At 44.9% G+C, this 18,697-nt stretch overlaps 1 protein-coding gene across 1 annotated transcript in view; it reads right to left on the bottom strand.

Moving 5' to 3' along the window:
* Ror1 (receptor tyrosine kinase like orphan receptor 1) overlaps positions 1 to 18,697 on the bottom strand; it is a 149,743-nt gene that overhangs the window by 111,183 nt on the left and 19,863 nt on the right. The window contains 1 exon segment of the mRNA XM_028870326.2: positions 185 to 472. Within this exon segment, the coding sequence (XP_028726159.1) occupies positions 185 to 472 (288 nt within the window).

Raw genomic sequence — 18,697 nt, 5'->3', positions numbered from 1 at the left:
ATTCCTCCTCTGCTCTTTTGGAACTGGGTCACCCTGACCATGGGAATTCCCTACTGGGCTGTGGATTACTTATTTATACATTAAATACTCTGGCTGTGGGGCTCAATACGTGCTCTTATGGACTCTGGTTGTCCTGACACAATGGACTGATGGCCTATGGCCAAACCCGTTGAAGGCTGCTTACCAAACTTGACAAACAGGACTCCAGTAGTAGAAACCACTTTCTTGCCATTTGATGCCACACACTGGAAGTAACCAGTGTCTGTGGTGTCAAGGTTTCTAATCCGCAGCCGAGAGCCATAGTTAGTTGCCCGGAAGGAAATTCTACGAGGTTCCTGGACCACAGGTGCATCATTCTTGAACCAGCGGATAGTGGGAGGTGGATTGCCAGACACTTTGCAGTGCAGTTCAGCAGTCTGCCCCAGGGACGTTGTGATGTTATTCATTGGTTCATCAAGGGTTAAGTAAGAATCTGTGGACAAGAGAAGAGAGGCAGTGAGAGGGATGCACAGCTGAAGAAGACCCCTGAACAAACCCAGGGTATTACAGTGTGCCCCTGGCATCACAGTGAGATAGATCAGTATATGGAAATAGACAAGGAAAGAGGTAGCAGCACTTACTAAGATCCCATGGCTACTAACACACCCCACTAATACACACCCCTGATGCCGGGACAGAAGAGTGTTGACTGGTCAGAGTAAGACCCAAGTATTCACATGAATTGCGCTCATGGGTAGCCATGCTCTTTCAGTCAAGGAAAGATACCTTTTTGAACTTCAGATGATAAACAGATTATAAAATTAATACATGTTTCTTGTTGCAAATAATAATACAGCAAAGAAGAGGAGGTGATGGAGACAAAGGAGCAATAAAATTGCAGTTTACTAGAATCTTTCACCCCTAAATGACACCATTCTCAACTTCTGACAAACAGCCTTCCCATTTGTCCACCTTGGATAAGAAAGAATCAAAACACAGGAAAAAGCAAGAGCAACCCAATTATTTCCACACCACACAAGATCAGGAAGTGTACCCCAAAGCTTCCAAATGACAGCATGAGGTTCATGGAGAACAACAGATCACTACCAGAAAAAGGGACAGTGGACACTTTCATAATATCATTCATGTGAGCCAGAACAAGTTGGGTTGTGTCATCCATCCATCCATCCATCCATCCATCCATCCATCCATCCATCCACCCACCCATCCACCCATCCACCCACCGATCCATCCATCCTTCAGCTGTCACCTACCTATCTAACCTGTCTATCACATATCAATTCAGCGTGTCATTTTAACTGAGATGTAATTTGCTTTTGTGTCACGTACTCAACTCAAAGGTCCCACACGTACTGACAAATGCATGCACCTGTGGAACCAGTGTCCTATCCAGGTAGATCAGTGCCTCCGAAACTGCTCCCGAATCCTTTGTAGTTGGTCCCAGCTCCCAAACCTTGCCTCCCACCCCTCCCCCAGGCAACCACTGTTCTGATTTCTATCAGCATAGAAGCAATTTTGCTGATGCCAGACTTTTATATAAGTAGAATTATCATGTGATTTCATTTGCATCTGGCTTCTTTTGAGATTTGCTACATTAAAAATTTTAATGAAATCAGTTTTAAGTTTGCTCTTCAATAGTGTTTAGAAAACAATAAATGTTAGTTGTGAAATTCAGTTAAACAAGTAAGTTATTTTTAAAAATTAAGTTCAATATCTGAAGACAGCTATTTGTCTATATGAAATTTTCTTCGGTTTCACTTTTCCCCTGACCGACATCCTCTCTGCTGTCTGTCCTTCCTTAGTCCTTGTAGAATTCTGTGCTCTGAATAGAAACAGTCACCACCATCTTCATCAGAGCAACTATGACTACCCACAAGAGATCCTAAGGTCGGGGTCAAAGAAAAAGGGAGTGGAGAGAATCCTTAGGCCCTCACCCGAGATTCCAGCTGCCTCTCCACATACCTTGGTTGTGCCTTGATGCCTGCGCCTCTAGCTGAATTTGTAAATTTAAATTACTACATGTGGTCAGTAGCTACTATATTGGACACCACAGAATACAGTAAATTTGTTGAATTTAATGAAATTTTATTGGGAAATAACTTTTTGTTTCTTGAGATATTTAACTGGATAATTTAATTACCCAAAAGCCTATAAAAGAGACTCATAAAAAGAAATGATTATTTCTTTTTCAGTTTGCCCAGGAAGACTGGAGTAGGGTGTGCTGTTAGTCTCTGCAGCCTCACAGGACCACGTTGTCCAAGTAAATGACATTCGTCACATTTGTAGTAGGACAAAGTTCACCATTCGCTGTTACTCTAATCAGACTTTTCATCCCAAGCTGGTGGTACTCTGTCCAACAGCGATTGTGCTAAACTTTGGTTTTAACCTGCATATTCTGATCTCTATCTTGGAGCATGTTTCTGTACCCTGTTTATGAGCTATGTATCTGTCGATCCATCCATACCTGTGCCCCAGTATAGACACATATGTTCCTAAGATGTTTGATACATGCCCAGGAGGTAGGAAGGACTAATGAACAGCTCTGTGGAGTACCATAGCTTAACAACCTCAGATGATTATTATATACTCTTTATAGACAGAAACTTGGAAAAGCAATCATACCATGTCCTTATAAGCCTAGCAACTAATACTCTATTAGGTTCTGGAATCTGATTGGCTGGGTTTGAATATTCAGGTGTTCTGCCTGCTCCCATGCTTATCTGTATAACCTAGGGCAAGCTACTTAAGCTTTTTGTACCTTGTTATAACTAACTAAAAAACAGTAAATAGGTGCCACCTGGCAAAGCTGTTAGAAGAAGATTAAAATGAAATTGAGTGATACATGTGCAGTACTTAAGTCAGGGTTTGCTGAAACCCAAGAACTGAAATGTTATTTAATAGTGCCATTGCGGGTTTTACGATAGTGACTTCTGGGAGAGGCTTTCTAGGTTACACAGAACTTTCCATCCTCTATCTCCTCCATCACTGTAACATCTGGGTAGGTAGGAAAGGCACGTCAATCACAGTGCCCCATTGAAGAAGAGGGAATTCTGAACCAGATGTTAGCTCACTAGCCCTTGTTCGCACAGATGGCTTCCCAACATATCAGCAGTCATGGCCTTCAAGCCTCAGGCTCAGCAAACACTGCCTGAAGTCCAATGGCAGCAGTCACAGATTGAAGTCTGTATGTCGAGAATTTTTGGCTGTGTTCACCCTCCCACGATCTCTTCAAGGAAGGAACATGGTCTCTCCCTTACTAGAGAAATATCTAGGTTTCACAGAGGTCAAATGACTTGCCTAAGGCCTGGGGCCATACTGGGTCTAAGTCATAGTCCCCTAGCCCCCACCCTTAGCCCCTCCACTCCATGACCTGCCTGGAGAGCAGAGCCCACTGAGGCTGGACACACACACTCCTGGTTGGCCAAGCCCTTCCTCAGCTCCAGGAGAACTGTCTGGGAAAGGGTCCAGGCTGAGCCTGGAGTTTCAATTTTCCTGGGAGGCCAAGCCTATGCCTGACTGCTCTGCATGCTATCTAGTCACAGATATATCTCCAGCAGATCACCTCCCTCTGAAAGCACCAGAGGGCCACAGGACATCTTGAGGTCAGTATTTCTCCAGAGACACAAAAAGGACCCCAATGCATCTCAATGCTCACTGACCAGAGCCTTGCTCAAAGGATAAGACACAGTTTGGTCTGTGACTAGGTAGCTACTCACCTGAGGCACAAAGCAGACAAACACTCAGCAGCTGAGTTCAGCCAAGGACGGAAGTGTCAAGATGGCATTTCAACTAAGTGACACAAAAGCATTCTGACAGTTATAAGATGATAAGGCATGTCTGCGCTCCTCTATCTTTCTCACGTTTACTCGTTTACTTTGTGTGTGTGTGTGTGTGTGTGTGTGTGTGTGTGTGTGTGTGTGTGTTTGTGTGTGTGTGTGTGAAATGGAGCCTGCCTCAGCATGTGGGTTCCATGCGTCAAACTCGGGGTCACCTGGTTTGACAGTAGATGCCTCTACCCACTGAGCCATCTCACCAGTCCTCCGTCTTCTTTCTGAGCCAGCCCCTGCCTGGGGTCTACTCTCTTCCGGAATGCTCTGTGGCTTCATGTGTCATGCTAGGGGACCTAAGTCTGGGCTATGCATGCAAAGCTTGAGGGACCACTGCAGGCTCTTCCTCCGCAAGTGGCTGGAAAAGAAGTTGATCAGCTCATAGGATCAAGGGCTGGTTCTTCCACTAAGAGCCACGAGGATTAAGGTGTCACTGGAATACCACTCTCAGGGATTTTATTTTCTTCTCTTTTATCTGGGCCCTTGGGGTGTCGTCTTCTTGGGACAGTGTATGTTTCGTAGGACAGACACACAGCCACTGCTGAACTTGAATAGCAGACAACACCACCATTTGGCTCCTACACCTGTCCCTGGCTTCTTGCACTTTGGTGGCTGGAGTCTGTGTCCCTGACAGTGCATGTACGGGCAATGGGACATGTCTCACTCTTTCCCCTTCTTCCCAAGACTGCCAATGCTGAGATGGGCAGGGGAGTAGAAGGTGGGTATAACTGGCCTTGAGAAAGAAGAAAATTCCAGTTCCATTGACTCCACCTCTCTGTGTGAGCAAACCTGGGTGATGACGATGATGATGATGCGTCTCTAATGGCGAACACCTACCTAGCACTTGCTGTCCTGACAGGGGTGGTTATGAGCATCCTACTCATGAGACACGCAAGGCACAGAGAGGTAAGAGGGCTGTTCAGGACCACAAGACAATAAACAGAAATTGATATTTAAAACAAATGAAGCTCTAGGGCAGAAGTTCTCACACACAGGAGTTAGGGGGTGTATGGGAGTGACAGATAGACTTGGTCATAGAATGCATTTATGTATAAAAGAAAAATGAAATAAAAATAATAAATAAAGAAATCTCAAGCCTCTTGTTCTCCTTTATATACTGATCAGAATATTGAGGGCTCCAAGGAGATTTTTTTTTTTTTATTTTTGCAATTTGTTGAAAACTAAAAGAACTCGGTAATTAATGTAAATGTTTTAATGAAAAAGAACTATATTCTAAAGATACACACAATAGTGAAGAGTGTCATCATTATATCTTGCTGTTAATGTATTATTTAAGATTATTATTTAAGATCAGGGCTGCCTTTTCTTTTTTTTTTTTTTTTTTTTTTTTTTTTTTTTTTTTTTAGCATTTACTCTGTTGAGATACACTGTTTGGGGTAAGGACAGTCTGGCTTCACATAAGTCAGAACATCTTTGACATTACACCAAAATCAGGCAACAGGTACTTTCTCTAGTTGCAGTATGAATAACAAAACCATGGCAATGAACCTTCCTAACCTGTTACATGAAAAAGGATTGATTGGTCTCCTACATTCAATGGATCTTCAACCCACACATGGTTTTTTAAGAGTGTCCACATAGAAAACACTGATTCGCGGGCGGTGGGGGAGCTTATAGATCGGAGCGAGCAGGTGGTCTCTGTGATTCGAGCAGTGGCTACAAGAGTTCAAAAAGCAAAGACAAGAAAATTTCAAAAAAAAAAAAAAAAAAAAAAAAAAAAAAAGAAAACACTGATTCGCTGAGCTAGATACATCTTCCACACATGGCCACACCGACATCTCCCCTTTAAAGACAGGCTACATACTCTCCCTGTGTAACCCTAGCTAGCCTAGAACCCACTATGTATACCAGGCTGGCCTTGAACTCCCAGAGATCTACCTTTCTTTGTCACTGCCTCCTAAGGACTGGGATTAAAGGCCTGACAACCACATCTGGCTCACTGGATACATTTTAAATACCATCTACATTTCTGTCACTTCCAATGAGAGAGGATCAAGTACAAGGTGTTGGCTCAATGTTTTCAAAATTCTACTTTCTGTTTGCAACTTCACATTTTACTACTGGCAACTAAAACTGGTCTCCCTGTTTCCTTAAGTAGCAAGTTCATGTACTCCAATCCTGAGAACACTCAAGTGGCTAACCAGTTCTCTGGCTCCTTCCAGAAGTGGTGAGCTCAGCCTGGAGCGCAAGCAGTTTCTGGGAGACCGGCTGTCCAGTACCAGAACCTTGGTGCTCAGGAGGCATGATTTACACAGACATCCCATTTCGTCACATGGAACATGAAAGGTTTGGACTCCAGAGTCAAGATTTATTGAAGCATCCCTGCTGCCTTGTGGAAGCCATTCTTGAGTGCAGTTGGCTTTTTCCTAACCGTGCAGAAGACAGTGGAAGGGTCTGCTACTACTGTCTCATTACGTGCTAAAGCTGCGGCTCTGCGTTTTCAGCTATGGTAAACTGAGGTTCGAGGATGGAAAGACACAGGTCATAACTAATAACAGCTAGGATTGGGACTTGGGCCCAGTGTCTCATCACACTTCCTGGCTGCCTTTCCTTGCCTGCACACCCTCGTCTTCTGGGAAGGTCTCTTGGCAGGTTCTCAGGACACTGGTTTAGCCTTGAGCCCCCTCAGTCAGAGGGCAGGGAGGTGGCTGCAAGAACATGCATGACCTATGACATCAGGTAGCTGCATGCAGAGGTCATAAAAAAAGCTGGCGACAGTAAAAGGTTTCCGAGCATGTAACGACCAAAAGTTAATTCAAAATCAAACATGAAACGGATCTGAGGTATTTCCGGCAGCCCTTGTCAGGCCGCATTGTGTAACCTCTCTGCACCTTGTTTCTGGGCACACAGCATGTGCACTCTGCACTGGGCGTGCTAGCACACCACATCACGCCAGGGAGCACCACCTGAAAACCGTGGCTCAATCCAAAACTGTCAGTGTGCGGACTGTAGAGCTTTCAGTCTATGTGCAAAGTGTTCTGTTCTTATTGAAACAAACAGTTTAATTACGTAAAACGAAGACTTTTAATATTTTCTTAGTGTCATTCCTCAGCATGCAAGGACCAATTTAGCATGTCTTTGGGCTGTTTTATGTTCGAATGCTGTTCTGAAAACTTGCTGTGATGTAGGTGTCCCATTGATGACTGAGTTGCCTACGGTCACCTGCTCTCTTCACTGTGAGCAGCTGTGAGTCTTTACTAACTGTTGTCCTCTGCACAAAGACACTGGTAAGGACCAAGAGCTGCACTAGTCTGAGGGGATAGAGATACATATTTAGAAGGTCATTTGATACTATGTCCATTTAGCAAAATAATGAATAGTAGGCTCACTCCTAGTGCCCATGAGCTCTCTAGCTAAAGGTTCTGAGCCAGAGTTAAAGTAACAGGCATGTGTTTTTTCCTGTGGAATGTGTCTCAAATACAAGCAAAAAGTGATTGGTTATCTCCATATTACTCATGCTACTCCTGGTGCACACATGAATATATCTTGGATATTATTGTCCTTTTCAAGGTTCACAGTCGGGTATAAGTATTGAAGACTCATCTCCCCAGCATCCTACACAGTGCCTTCCAGTAATATGAGAGCCAGCCCGCAGGGAAGAAGCTAGGTCAGTACCCAGCGTGATTTCCTCAAGTCCTATCACTGAAGTGTGTGGCATCGTTAGTAATTAATAGCATCTTACCATCAAGTTCTGGTGGGTACCCAAGAGCAATGACATTAGTCAGGGCTGTTTGGAGGGGGGTTGTCTTTGAAATCACCTCTCACCAACAACTCAAGGGAAGGTATCCCACACCCAGCACTGGGCTCTGTGCTTGGGAACGTGTGGCTTCTGGGATGAGCATTATCCCCTGTGTAAAGAAATTCCAATCTAAAGCTACTGTGTGTGTATGTATCCATATTTATATATGAAGTTTAACTCTCTCCAAACCTGCTTTTCTTTCCTACCCTCTCATCTCTCTGTATCAAACATCCTCCTGCAAAGTTTAGGGGCAGAAAGTTATTAAGAGCCAAAGTTCTGAGAGGGATGGAATGAAACAGTATCTTCTAGACAGGACAGGACCATTGTACTTATGAACTCACAATTTCTGTGGCTGCTTCCATAAGACCTGCACAAGACCAACCCAGTCAACATTCCAGCATGCAGTAGGAAATGGCTTATGGGTTCCTACTGCTGGCTGAAGAGCTGTTGACAGCTGATGGCTGCTAAGGGAGGGAGAGTCAGTTTTCTTTATGAGTGTGGTCTCTCCTAGGTTGACCAAGCACCAGTGGATGGCCTCATACCCATTCATATGCAGGCAAAACTAGTACTCAGTGGGTTACCTAAAAAGGGAAGGAAGGAAGGAAAGCTGGAGGGAAAGAGGAAGGCAGGAAAGAAGGAAGGAAGAAAGGAAAGAAAGAAAGAAAAGTAAGAAAGGAAGGAAGGGAGGAAGGAAGAAAAGAAGAAAGGAAGGGACATGAAGTTTGAAGGGCTGTGTCAGGGTGGGGATTCCAGAGGAGGTGGAGGGAGAAACAGGGAGGGGTGAATATGATGACTATACATTGTGTATATGTATGACATCCTCAAAGAATAAAAGTATTATATTAAAATAAATATTATCTGTCTTAGTAACTGTTCTATTGCTGTGAAGAGACACCATGACCAAGGCAACTCATAAAAGAAAGAATTTAATTGTGGGCTTGCTTACAGTTTCAAAAGGTTAGCCTATTATCATCATTACAGGGGTATGGTGGCACTCAGGACACTGAAACAGTCACTGAGAGCTATATCCCGATCTGCTGAGAGTCAGAGAAAGAGACAGACTGGAGGGAACAGGAACCCTAGCATGGGATTTTGAAATCTCAATGTCCACCCCAGCAACACACTTCTTTCAACAAGGCCACACCTTCTCTAATAAGGCCACACCCTAATCCTTCTAATCCTTTCAAATAGTTTCACTTCCTGATGACTAGGCAGCTCAAATATAAGAGCCTATGGTGGCCATTGTCATTCAAATCACCACACTATTCATAAAAAAATGTTGTTTGAGTTCTTGACTTGAGTTTTGTTTAAAAAAAAAAAACTTAAAAAAAATTGTTCAGTGAGTTTTGGCATGGGACCATGACAAAATTTCCAGCACTTTCTAAAATGTCACTAAACAGAATTCTGCCATTTTGTACTATATATTTAATTAAAGCAGCATCATTAGCACTGACAATCATTGCATCAAAATCTCAATCAACTGTGAACTGTTGAAGATACTCTACATCCTGCAGCATCAAATATCTAGCCAAGATTGAATTCTTTTTCTGAATCTTGCTAATTAGCAAATGTATTTACACAATTGTCTTAAAATAAATTTCTTTACAGTTTATTATCAGTCAATGTCTAACTTGTACCCATATTCTACCTACTAATATACATAGGGTCATACCAAAGTTTCTTGGGTAAAAAGGACTGTGGGTAGGGAAAGGTCAAGAGGCCCTGCTCTACACCAGCAGCTGAAAAGTCGTGGGACAATCCATCCCAAATGACTGTTGTATCTAGGCAAAAGTTTGGGGTTGGGATTTTTTTTTTATAGCTCTTTTTTGTTTGTTTGTTTGTTTGATAATGTAGGAAAGAACGTGCCAATGTCTTTTTAGTGCCACTGGTTCCCATTACCTGTAGAAAGTGACAACCTTTTAGTTTTTTTTTTAAACATCTATAAGGCATCACTCACTGTTTGGAGCATTATACACATGGAGTTATTTAAACTTGAAATAGTTCTAAGAGCCAGACACAATAATTACCCTTAGTTTAGACATAAAGAAGCTAAGGGACAGAAGGCTAAGTAATTGCTCAAAGTCACACAGCCAGATAGTGGCAAAGCCACTCTGGACACCGGCAACCATTGGAGGCCCCATTTCCAGCCATCTCAGACAATTTTCCCTATTCTGTCCATGACTATTACCAGGAATCAGTGTTCTTGTACCTCTTGAGACCATCCAGGCCAGGAATCCCCACTGGCCCTGCGAAAAAATGAGCCAACAGTAGCTTCTTCCTCTGCGACTAGATGGAGGACTTGAGCGGGCAGCCAAGGCCCTTTCCCTGGGACTTAATCAACCTAAAAAGTGAGGTGCCAGAAAAAGGAGGGGCTTTATGGGCTCTCTGGGAGTCGAGGCTCCACTTCCTTCCTTCCCGTTCTGTCCTCCTCCTGGCCCTGCCCGTGTGCCTGAGAATTTCACAGGTATTTAATAAACGTGGGTTGATTAAGTAAATGGAAAGCTCCAGGGACTTTCAGGCAAACTAGCTCTGGAGACACTCCATTTATTACCAGCTGCTTGACAAGACGTCACATCCACAGGTCCACAAATCCCTCCCAGCATTTATGGCTTCATTTTCAAGTGCCCGCCCGCCTCTCCACAGGGAGGCAAGGCCAAGAGTTACTACGCTCACATTCTGACAGGTGAGAGAGACTGAGATATGAAATGTTTCCCAGCTCTTTGCCATGGCAACGCAGCCATGGCTTGGGCGCAGGTCACCATCAGGACCAGCCTCAGTGTAAGAAGAGGTCCCAGCCAAAGACTCTTCTGTAGAGGAGGGAGGGGTTCCCAGCATGAAATAGAATGCTCAGCTAGACACTGAGGGCGGCTGCCAAACACGGTTAGGTCAGTGCACCGGCTGAGCTTATGCGCTCTGTTCACACTCTCAACCTGCAGCCGCTCTCCCCACACTCCACCATAGATGCTCCTGACTCACTCTCTCAGAAAACAGTTTTTATCTTAACAAACCCAATGCAAAGCGCAAGAGTTGGAGCCACAAGCTGCGTTTAATAAATGTCAGAGGACAGAGCTGGGAACTTCCGAATACCTATGGCCAGTTACCTGGGAAATGGAACACAGGTCTGGGCAGGCCGAGCAGGAAGTGCCAAAGAGAAAGGCAGGAGGAAAGACAGGCACACTGGGGTTGGGGGACGGCACTATTCATAAAGAACTGTTGAAACAAGGCCTTGGAGGCGGAGAACTTGGTTCCATACCCAAGTACCACCTCTTCCTTCCTGTCACTCACTCTCAGCCTCTACTTGTTCAGCTGTAAAATGGGCCGATGACTATTCACCAGAGAACTGTGAGGGTTGAGTGAAATAAACATTAAAAACATTTTTTAAAAAAAAAAAATGGCAGGTGTGTTCTACCCCCAGAGATTATAATTGAATTGACCGAGGTACAGTCTCAAAAGGAGCAAAATGGTCCCATACAATTCTCTTCAGTAGGTTAAAATAGGAAGGAGTACACAGTAAAAACAGTCACTATTTTCCAACCAGAGATTCTAGCCTTGCTTTCTGCTAAGCCTTGAAATTACTTGATTCCACAACAATCTCTAGAAGAATTTTCCACTATGATCTCTATAGTTCAAATGAGAAAAGAAAAAAAAAAAAATCCAGGGCTAAGGCAAACACGGTGCCTAGGGTCCCACAACAGAGTGAAAGCAGGTTCCCAGCAGGACTCTGACCTGGACTCTCTGTGTGAGATGTCTCCACCAAGGTACAGAGTGGGTAAGATGCAGCTGAGCATCTCTGGCTGAGCAAAGCTGCTGGTGCCCAGAGGACAGATCACTGAAGACAGATGGGGATGCTCTGCCTGGCCACTCACATTTGCTTGGGACCACAAGTATGATGGATCAAAGGCTGCTGGGGCTGAGGATCTTGGAGTGTCTCTTGGAGTGAAAGTGTGTCTGTCCACTGGACCAAAGTCAACACATGGTCAACGAGGCCGGGAGGGAACACACATCAGAAAACAGAAAAACACACAACGTTTTTTAAAACATACGCCCAGATCCTATATATCTCGGTGGTGGGAGAGATGGTTCTTATGCCTCCTTCCGAGCCCAGCAAATTCAGACAACTCAAAGGGGCATAAGAAAGTATGGCTACCTAGAGAACTGCTTTCAGGAGTAGGTTATTTTCACAAGTAGGCAGCTGTATGGAAATGGACTCTTCAGCACTCAGGAAATTACTTTTTCCTCTTGCTATTGTAGTGAAGGTCTGTGCAGAATTGCAATAGAATGTTTTGTGTCTAGTTAGGATCCATAGAGGCGTGAGGAGGAGGGCCGTGGGGCTCATGCTAATTTCCTCAGGCTCTTCAGGCATGCGACTGTGCTTTATCTTCAGCCCGGCCCTGTGATGTGTGGGGGTTCCTGTCCTGCTTTAGACAAGATTCCCCGGTTTCAGAAGTTTTTCCTGGTGGCAGTGATGGGAACTCCTCCTATCAGGAACCTCATGTCTGTGTTGTCAACTTTCCCACCCCACCTCTGCTTTATACTCTCTTGCCGCCAGGAACTCTATCCCCTGTTAACTAGTCCAAGGGTCTCCCGAGGAAGCCTTCCCACCCCAGACTGTAGCCTTCGTCTTCAGTGTTTACTTCCTCCCCGCTACCCACTAAAATTCACGCGTTGAAATCCTATCTCTGTGTGATGGCATCAGGGGGTGAGGCCTTAGGGGTGGTCAGGGCACATGAGCACAGCCCTCATGGATGAGATTTGTATCCTCATCGTAAGAAAGGGATCCCCTGCCTCACCCACTGTAAGAAGACACAGAAGTCAGGTACATGCATGCTGGGATGAGGAACTTCACTAGAACTAGAGGTGGTTGTGTCTTGATCATAGCCTTCCAGATCACAGAACTGTGACAAATGAATGTCTGTCGTTCATAAGTCACCCAGTGGTGAAGGAGACTTACAGCAACCCGAACAGACAGTAGACCTTGGTGCTATAATATCCAATTGAGTTTCTCTCTCTGTCTCTGTCTCTGTCTCTCTCTGTCTCTGTCTCTGTCTCTCTCTCTCTCATTTTTCCTTTTTTTCATGTGTATATGTGTGTGGTATCCATGCATGCTTGTGTAAGCATGTTTGCATTGGGTGCACATGCATGTGTGTTTGAGTACACATGGAGGCCTGAGGTTGATCTGGAGACTCTTCCTCAATTGCTCTTCCGGCTTATTCATTGATGCAGGGTCTCTCGATCACAACCGGAGCTCATCAATATGGGTAGTCCCACTAGCCAGCTTGCTTCAGGATGACCTATCTCTGCCTTCTGAGGCTAGAGTTACAAGCGAGGCACCATACCTCCTCTGCAATTTATGTGGATTCTGGGGATTGATCTCTGGCCCTTACCCATGCTTGGCAAGCATTTTAACCACTGAGACATCTGTTCAGCACCATTGAGCATTTTTATATGTAGGTAGGGGCACTGTCTTGTTACTTCATGTTTATGAGGTGTGGTATTTCATTTAAATTTGAAATAATAGGAATATTCAGAACATACAAGCAGAAACATAGTTAACTCTCATAGTTAACTGATATTTTCATTTTGATACATAATTAAACTCTCAACTGTAAATTTGAACACAGGCTATGGGCTTGAGAATTGCTCCCCTTGTTTTGGAGAGATGTTGACAGCCTTGTCTCTGACCTTTCCCACCTGTCTAACTTTAAAATGGACCTTAAAATATGCGCATACCCCAGGAACCTTATGACTCCTAGTTTTCCTTAGTCTTTCAGACACCAAACTAAAAATAACAAAACCACGAGCTAGTCTTATGGTTCACTATCCCCCGGTAAGAGTCCAACTTAAAAATGGGAGGGGATCAAAGTTTTAGATTCCTAGGTATAGGTCCTACATGGCAAGCTGAGCTCTGAATGTGGCAATCTCCTCCCTTATGGTTGAATTATAAACCTTTGAAAAATGCTGACAGACCTTAACTGGAGCAGGACAGGATGAGAGGCTGTGTGTAACGAACCTCTAAATGCCTGGAGATAGCATCTAGAAGGCCAGGCCTGAAATACATTTCTGGTTTGGGCTCTAGGCCAATGTAAACAGAACACATCGTAAGTCAGGCCTGTGCTCTGAGTACCTTGAACAGGAGGCATGCTTCGGCATCGGCTTGGTGTGTAGTCCTCTCTGTGTGAGCCTGTGACTGGGTCTGTGCCATGCGAAGGTCACAGCTGTGCTTTCTCGCCAGGAACCCTGAGCAAGGTACAACCAGGACATATCCAGGGCCTTGCTCAAAGACCGTCTGTTGTTTTGTTGCCCTGGTCAGTCTGAGGCAGCAGCCTACCCCATCATAATGCATTCTCAAGCAGCTCACGACTCCCAAGTGGAGCCTGGGTGGTTTTCAAAACAAAACTGTGTCATTCTGGCCAATGAATTTCTATTCCTCTGGGGACCGTGTGGTTAGAGCATCTCAGTTTTCCAGTCCTATCTTGATTGAACAGGGCCTGAATCCCTCTGGTGTCAGTCAATATTCCAACCAGATTCCACGGAGATTGACAATCTACCTTCAGGTTTTCCCAGAATGTGAACTTGTGGGGCTGTGGAAGAGCACACAGACCAGTTCTCCCACCCTCCTTCTCAACTTGCTTCATATTCTGAACAAATCTGCTGACTTGGCCACAGCTCAGGTCGCTAAGTGTATGTCACATGGATGGTCTCTTTTATCAATGGGGTGGTTTTGCCCTAAAATTTTGAAGCAACTTCTTCAACAATCTGACATTATCTGCTCTAGAGCTTTTGCCAAAAACCCAAAGCAAACATTGGGCAATCTGGAGATAAAAACTAGGAGAGCGGCTGGGGAGCTGGCTCAGCGGCTCGAATGATTGCTGTGTAAGCATGAGGGTTTGCATAAGATCGTCAGAACCCACAGAAAGGACTGGGCATGGTCACCTGTGTCTGAAACCCCAGTGCTGGGGTTAGGAATCCAAGGATCTTGGGATTTAGTGGCTAGCTAGTGTGGCTGGAATAGCAAGCTCCACCCGGTGAGAGACCATCTCAAACTGTAAGGTGGGAAAGCATCCGAGAAAGACATCTATGTCAGCCTTTGGCTTCCACAGGAGCCTGACAAGGCAAGTGCATTCATACACACGTGCACACTCATGCGCACATCAAACAAGCAAACCACAGCACTAATTACACAGCGGCAAGGGGGGGGGATCAATTGAATGCAGAAAACTGTAAACTTTAGAGGTCTAATCAGGCCTTTCTCATTATAGTAGCTTAGTCAGACTAACACAAGATTGCTAAGGGCAGCTGGGTAAAAATGTCCCATAAGCAGATGAACATGTTGAGTTAAGAGCCTGTGTTCAATAGTCCTTACCCTGGCTAGAGCCAAACCAGTATACTCACCAAAATGACAGAGTGTGGTCTGAGTCACGCAGGGTGGCCAAAGCCCTTGATGGGAGAAACGACCCATTTTACAGGTCAGGAATGCCAAAAGGGTCTTCAAAGAAGGCCACCTTTAGCAACTATGGAGTTTCCATAAGGGAGGTGATATGGGCTATATCCTTCAGCTCCAGGAAGAAGGAGGGGAGAAGGACTCCAGAGAGCTGATAGGAAAGAACAAGTCAGGGTGAGCTGAGGTACCAGTGGGACGTCAAGAAGTTGGATGCTGAAGGAGTTGGGAGAGAAGGAGATTGATACAGGCAAGGTTACTGAGTAATCATAAAACAGTCGTTCTCAGCCTGTAGTTTGTGATCCCATTGGGGGCTCAAATGACCCTTTCACAGGAGTCACCTAAGACCACTGGGGAGCACAGCCATTTACATTATGGTTTATAACAGTAGCAAAATTACACTTATAAAGTAGCAGTGAAAATTTATGGTTGGGGTCACCACAACATGAAGAACTGTACTAAAGGGGTGCAGCATTAGGAAGGTTGAGAATCCCTATAATACCAGGCAAAGGATGAGAGAACTGAATTAAGTAAAAAAAGTAAAACCATACAAATGATGAGGATAAGGGGGAATGGAAAGGACCATTTTGTGCTCAAAGAGTGGGCATGTCCAGCCTAGGAGAAGAGGGTGGAGCCAGCTGGGGGCTGTAAAGGGTCAAGAACTGCGCAGTTGTTAGGGAAAACAAGGCACACAAGATGGAGGACAGACGTGGCCACCTCTGCCCTAGCCTATAGCAACCTCTCCACTGTTTCCCTGAAACACCAGTGGCATTTTTGATGAGAAGTTCTTCTTCATGGAGGATTGCCACCATGGCAGGTCTTTCACATGACAAACCCCTGCTGGATAAATATCAAACCTGTGCCACAGCGAAGTTTGTATGACAACTAACAACTTGCATCCAACTACCTGAGGAGCCAGCCCTGAGACATGTTTACAACCTGGTCTCAATAACCACCTTGCTCACACACCACATTTAAACAGGGAATCTGTCTTTGGAGATGTGATTGCAGAAGCTCCCAGCCCGGTCCTCTGGTACCTTTCCATTTGTTCACTCTGCTTGGAGTGGGAGGTGAGATGTTGTCCACGGGATAAAGAATGGCCACATGAAGGCCCAGAGGTGTGACAGTCCAGAGTGGGTGGGAGCAGCTGGGAATCAAGAACCACTCTTGCTTGAGGGAAGGCTATAGATGAAGGTGTAGGAAGGCAGGAAGGGGGGCAAATAGGTCTGGCCAAGGCAAATGAAAGACTGGAAGAGATGATAAATGCACTCCTCTGGCCAAAACACAAGGCTGACCAGGGCTCCAGGAAGCTCAGCTGACCAGGACTCCAGGAAGCTCAGCTGACCAGGATGACCATAAACTGGGAACATTCTTCTTCACCATTTTCAGCTGCTTAAGGACAAACTTGTACTTTCAAGTGTGCGTCACATATAGCAGAAGCTTGCTCAGTTTCCTTATGCTAGACAGATGGATGAAGAGGCATTTGCTGGTGTCCTGACCTTACTTCTTCCTCCATACACATGACCACATAAATACAGGGGAGGTAAACACAGATCCCTGAAGTGGAGCACCCTCACTAGCAACAAAAGGTCCTCACTAGCTGAGTGGTTAGATCCCTGTCTTACTGTTAAGTTTTAAAGATGTAAAAGGCTTTATTTTTAATTTTGGGGTATGTGTCTGTGTCTGTGTCTAAGTTGTGCATGGGAGTTGAAGTGCCCTCAGAGGTCAGAGGTATCTGATCATCATAGAATTGTACACACTGGCAGTTGTGAAGCGCCCGACACGGGAGCTGAGAGTTGGTCTCAGGTTCTCTGGAAAAGTAGTAAATGTTCTTAACCACTGAGCCATCTCTCCAGTCTTCATACACATTTTAATGCACATCTTTACGCTTAATTAAACCTTCTCTTCCCCCTTTGCAATATTTCCTTAGGTTATGGTTCTGGAAGCTTCTTTCATTCTTTCTTAGCAGGACCCAAGTGTATTTTCTGTCTACTTCTGCAGACTGAGCAATTCTTGGCATAAAGCTGTATGATAAATGAGACCTTGCCCCAACCCACTTGTCCAGACTCAGCCACTGATGTTGCAGTTAGAACTCTGTGAGTGAGTGGATAAAAGAAGCATGTCTTTAGGTTTCTACTGCTGTGAAGACACCATGACCACGGCAAGTCTTATCAAGGAAAACATTTAATTGGGGCTGGCTTACAGTTCAGAGGTGTAGTCCATTATCATCATGGTAGGAAGCATGGCAGCATACAGACAGACATGGTCCTAAAGAGGTAGCTGAGAGTTCTACATTTGGATTGGTGGGCAGCAGGAAGAGAAACCAGACACTGGGACTAGCTTGAGCATTTGAGACTTCAAAGCCTATCTCTAGTGACATACTTTCTCCAACAAGGCCACACCTACTCCAACAAGGCCATCCCTACTAATGGTTCCACTCCCTGTGACCCTGTGAGGACCATTTTCATTCAAACCACACAAAGTGAGTCAACTGTAGTGTATGGCACTGTTACTAAAGCCTGAAACTAGCAGTTGTCTGGAAATGAGGGAGAGCTTCCAACTTAAAACAAGAGCTCCATGCAGCGTGAATGGTATTTGTTTCCTTCCTATTACCCATATGTGGGAAGTGGAAAGCAGGCAAATTCACTGACATTCTTTCCATCAAACAAGGCATCCCTGCTCTTTTTTCTTGTACCCTCGAAGCCAAAGTGACTCTAGGCAAGTGAATTCAGGGGTCAGGTTAGAAGAGAGTTAGGGTAGTCATTTTGGGGGCCTTCAGCTATCAGATACCTGGAATCCACCTCAGAAAGGGCAGGTTTTGGGAGCCCCGGCTGCCCCAGGCCCTAGCTGACAGTCCTTTAGCCCAGTCACCAGACACTGAATAGTGAAACCTCCATGGTGATTGGAGCAGCAGCCACAGGAGAGACTCTGAGCAAGAAGCATTCAACTGACATTGGCCAATGCCCAGAAGAGCCAAGGGAGACAACATTAATAGATAGTATGTTGTTACTTAACAATAGGTCCCTGATGCACAGTGCCCATTTTAGACTTTAAAGTGAAGTTAATTTTCTAGAATTGTAGATATTCAAGAAATATGTTATACTAGATGGGAAGTGAAAGTGAGGAGCCCACACAGTCAGAATGTTCTAGTAGCTCCCAGGAAGCCTGCCTGACCCAGAGTCCTTTCTTTACACCCATTGTCTTTAGTTTCCTCAGCTACACCATGAGAGGATAAAACTAAGCTACCTGAAGCTTGTTCTCAACTTCAGCCTTCTAGGGTACCACAGAGTTCATATGAACATCTTTATATGCTATTATGTACTGGAGACAGAAGACAACCGGCCCTAAGACCTGTGATAGAACCTGACAGGAACTAACAGACTGACAAGAAGGTGAGGAGCAGATGAAGTGATGGAGACTCAAGGACTCATGAGGCTCTGGTAGAACCCTGGCAATGACTCTGCCTGGGCCTCAGGAGAAAGGAACTCAGAACTAGAAAGGTTCTCTGACAGGACCCTCTCTCCAGTCTGACATCTGATTTTCCATGAATCTGCTTCCATCTCTTCTTGTAGGTCAGCTTTTTTACTTCTCTGAACACATGGGAAATGATCACCCCCCCCCCAATCAATACATACAAGTCACAAATACTAACAAGCTGTAGTGGAGAATGAA

Source organism: Peromyscus leucopus, chromosome 2 (genome assembly GCF_004664715.2).
Source record: "Peromyscus leucopus breed LL Stock chromosome 2, UCI_PerLeu_2.1, whole genome shotgun sequence".
NCBI lineage: Eukaryota > Metazoa > Chordata > Mammalia > Rodentia > Cricetidae > Peromyscus > Peromyscus leucopus.
Note: the sequence above shows the minus strand (reverse complement) of the source record. Positions and strands in the feature narration are given on the sequence as shown.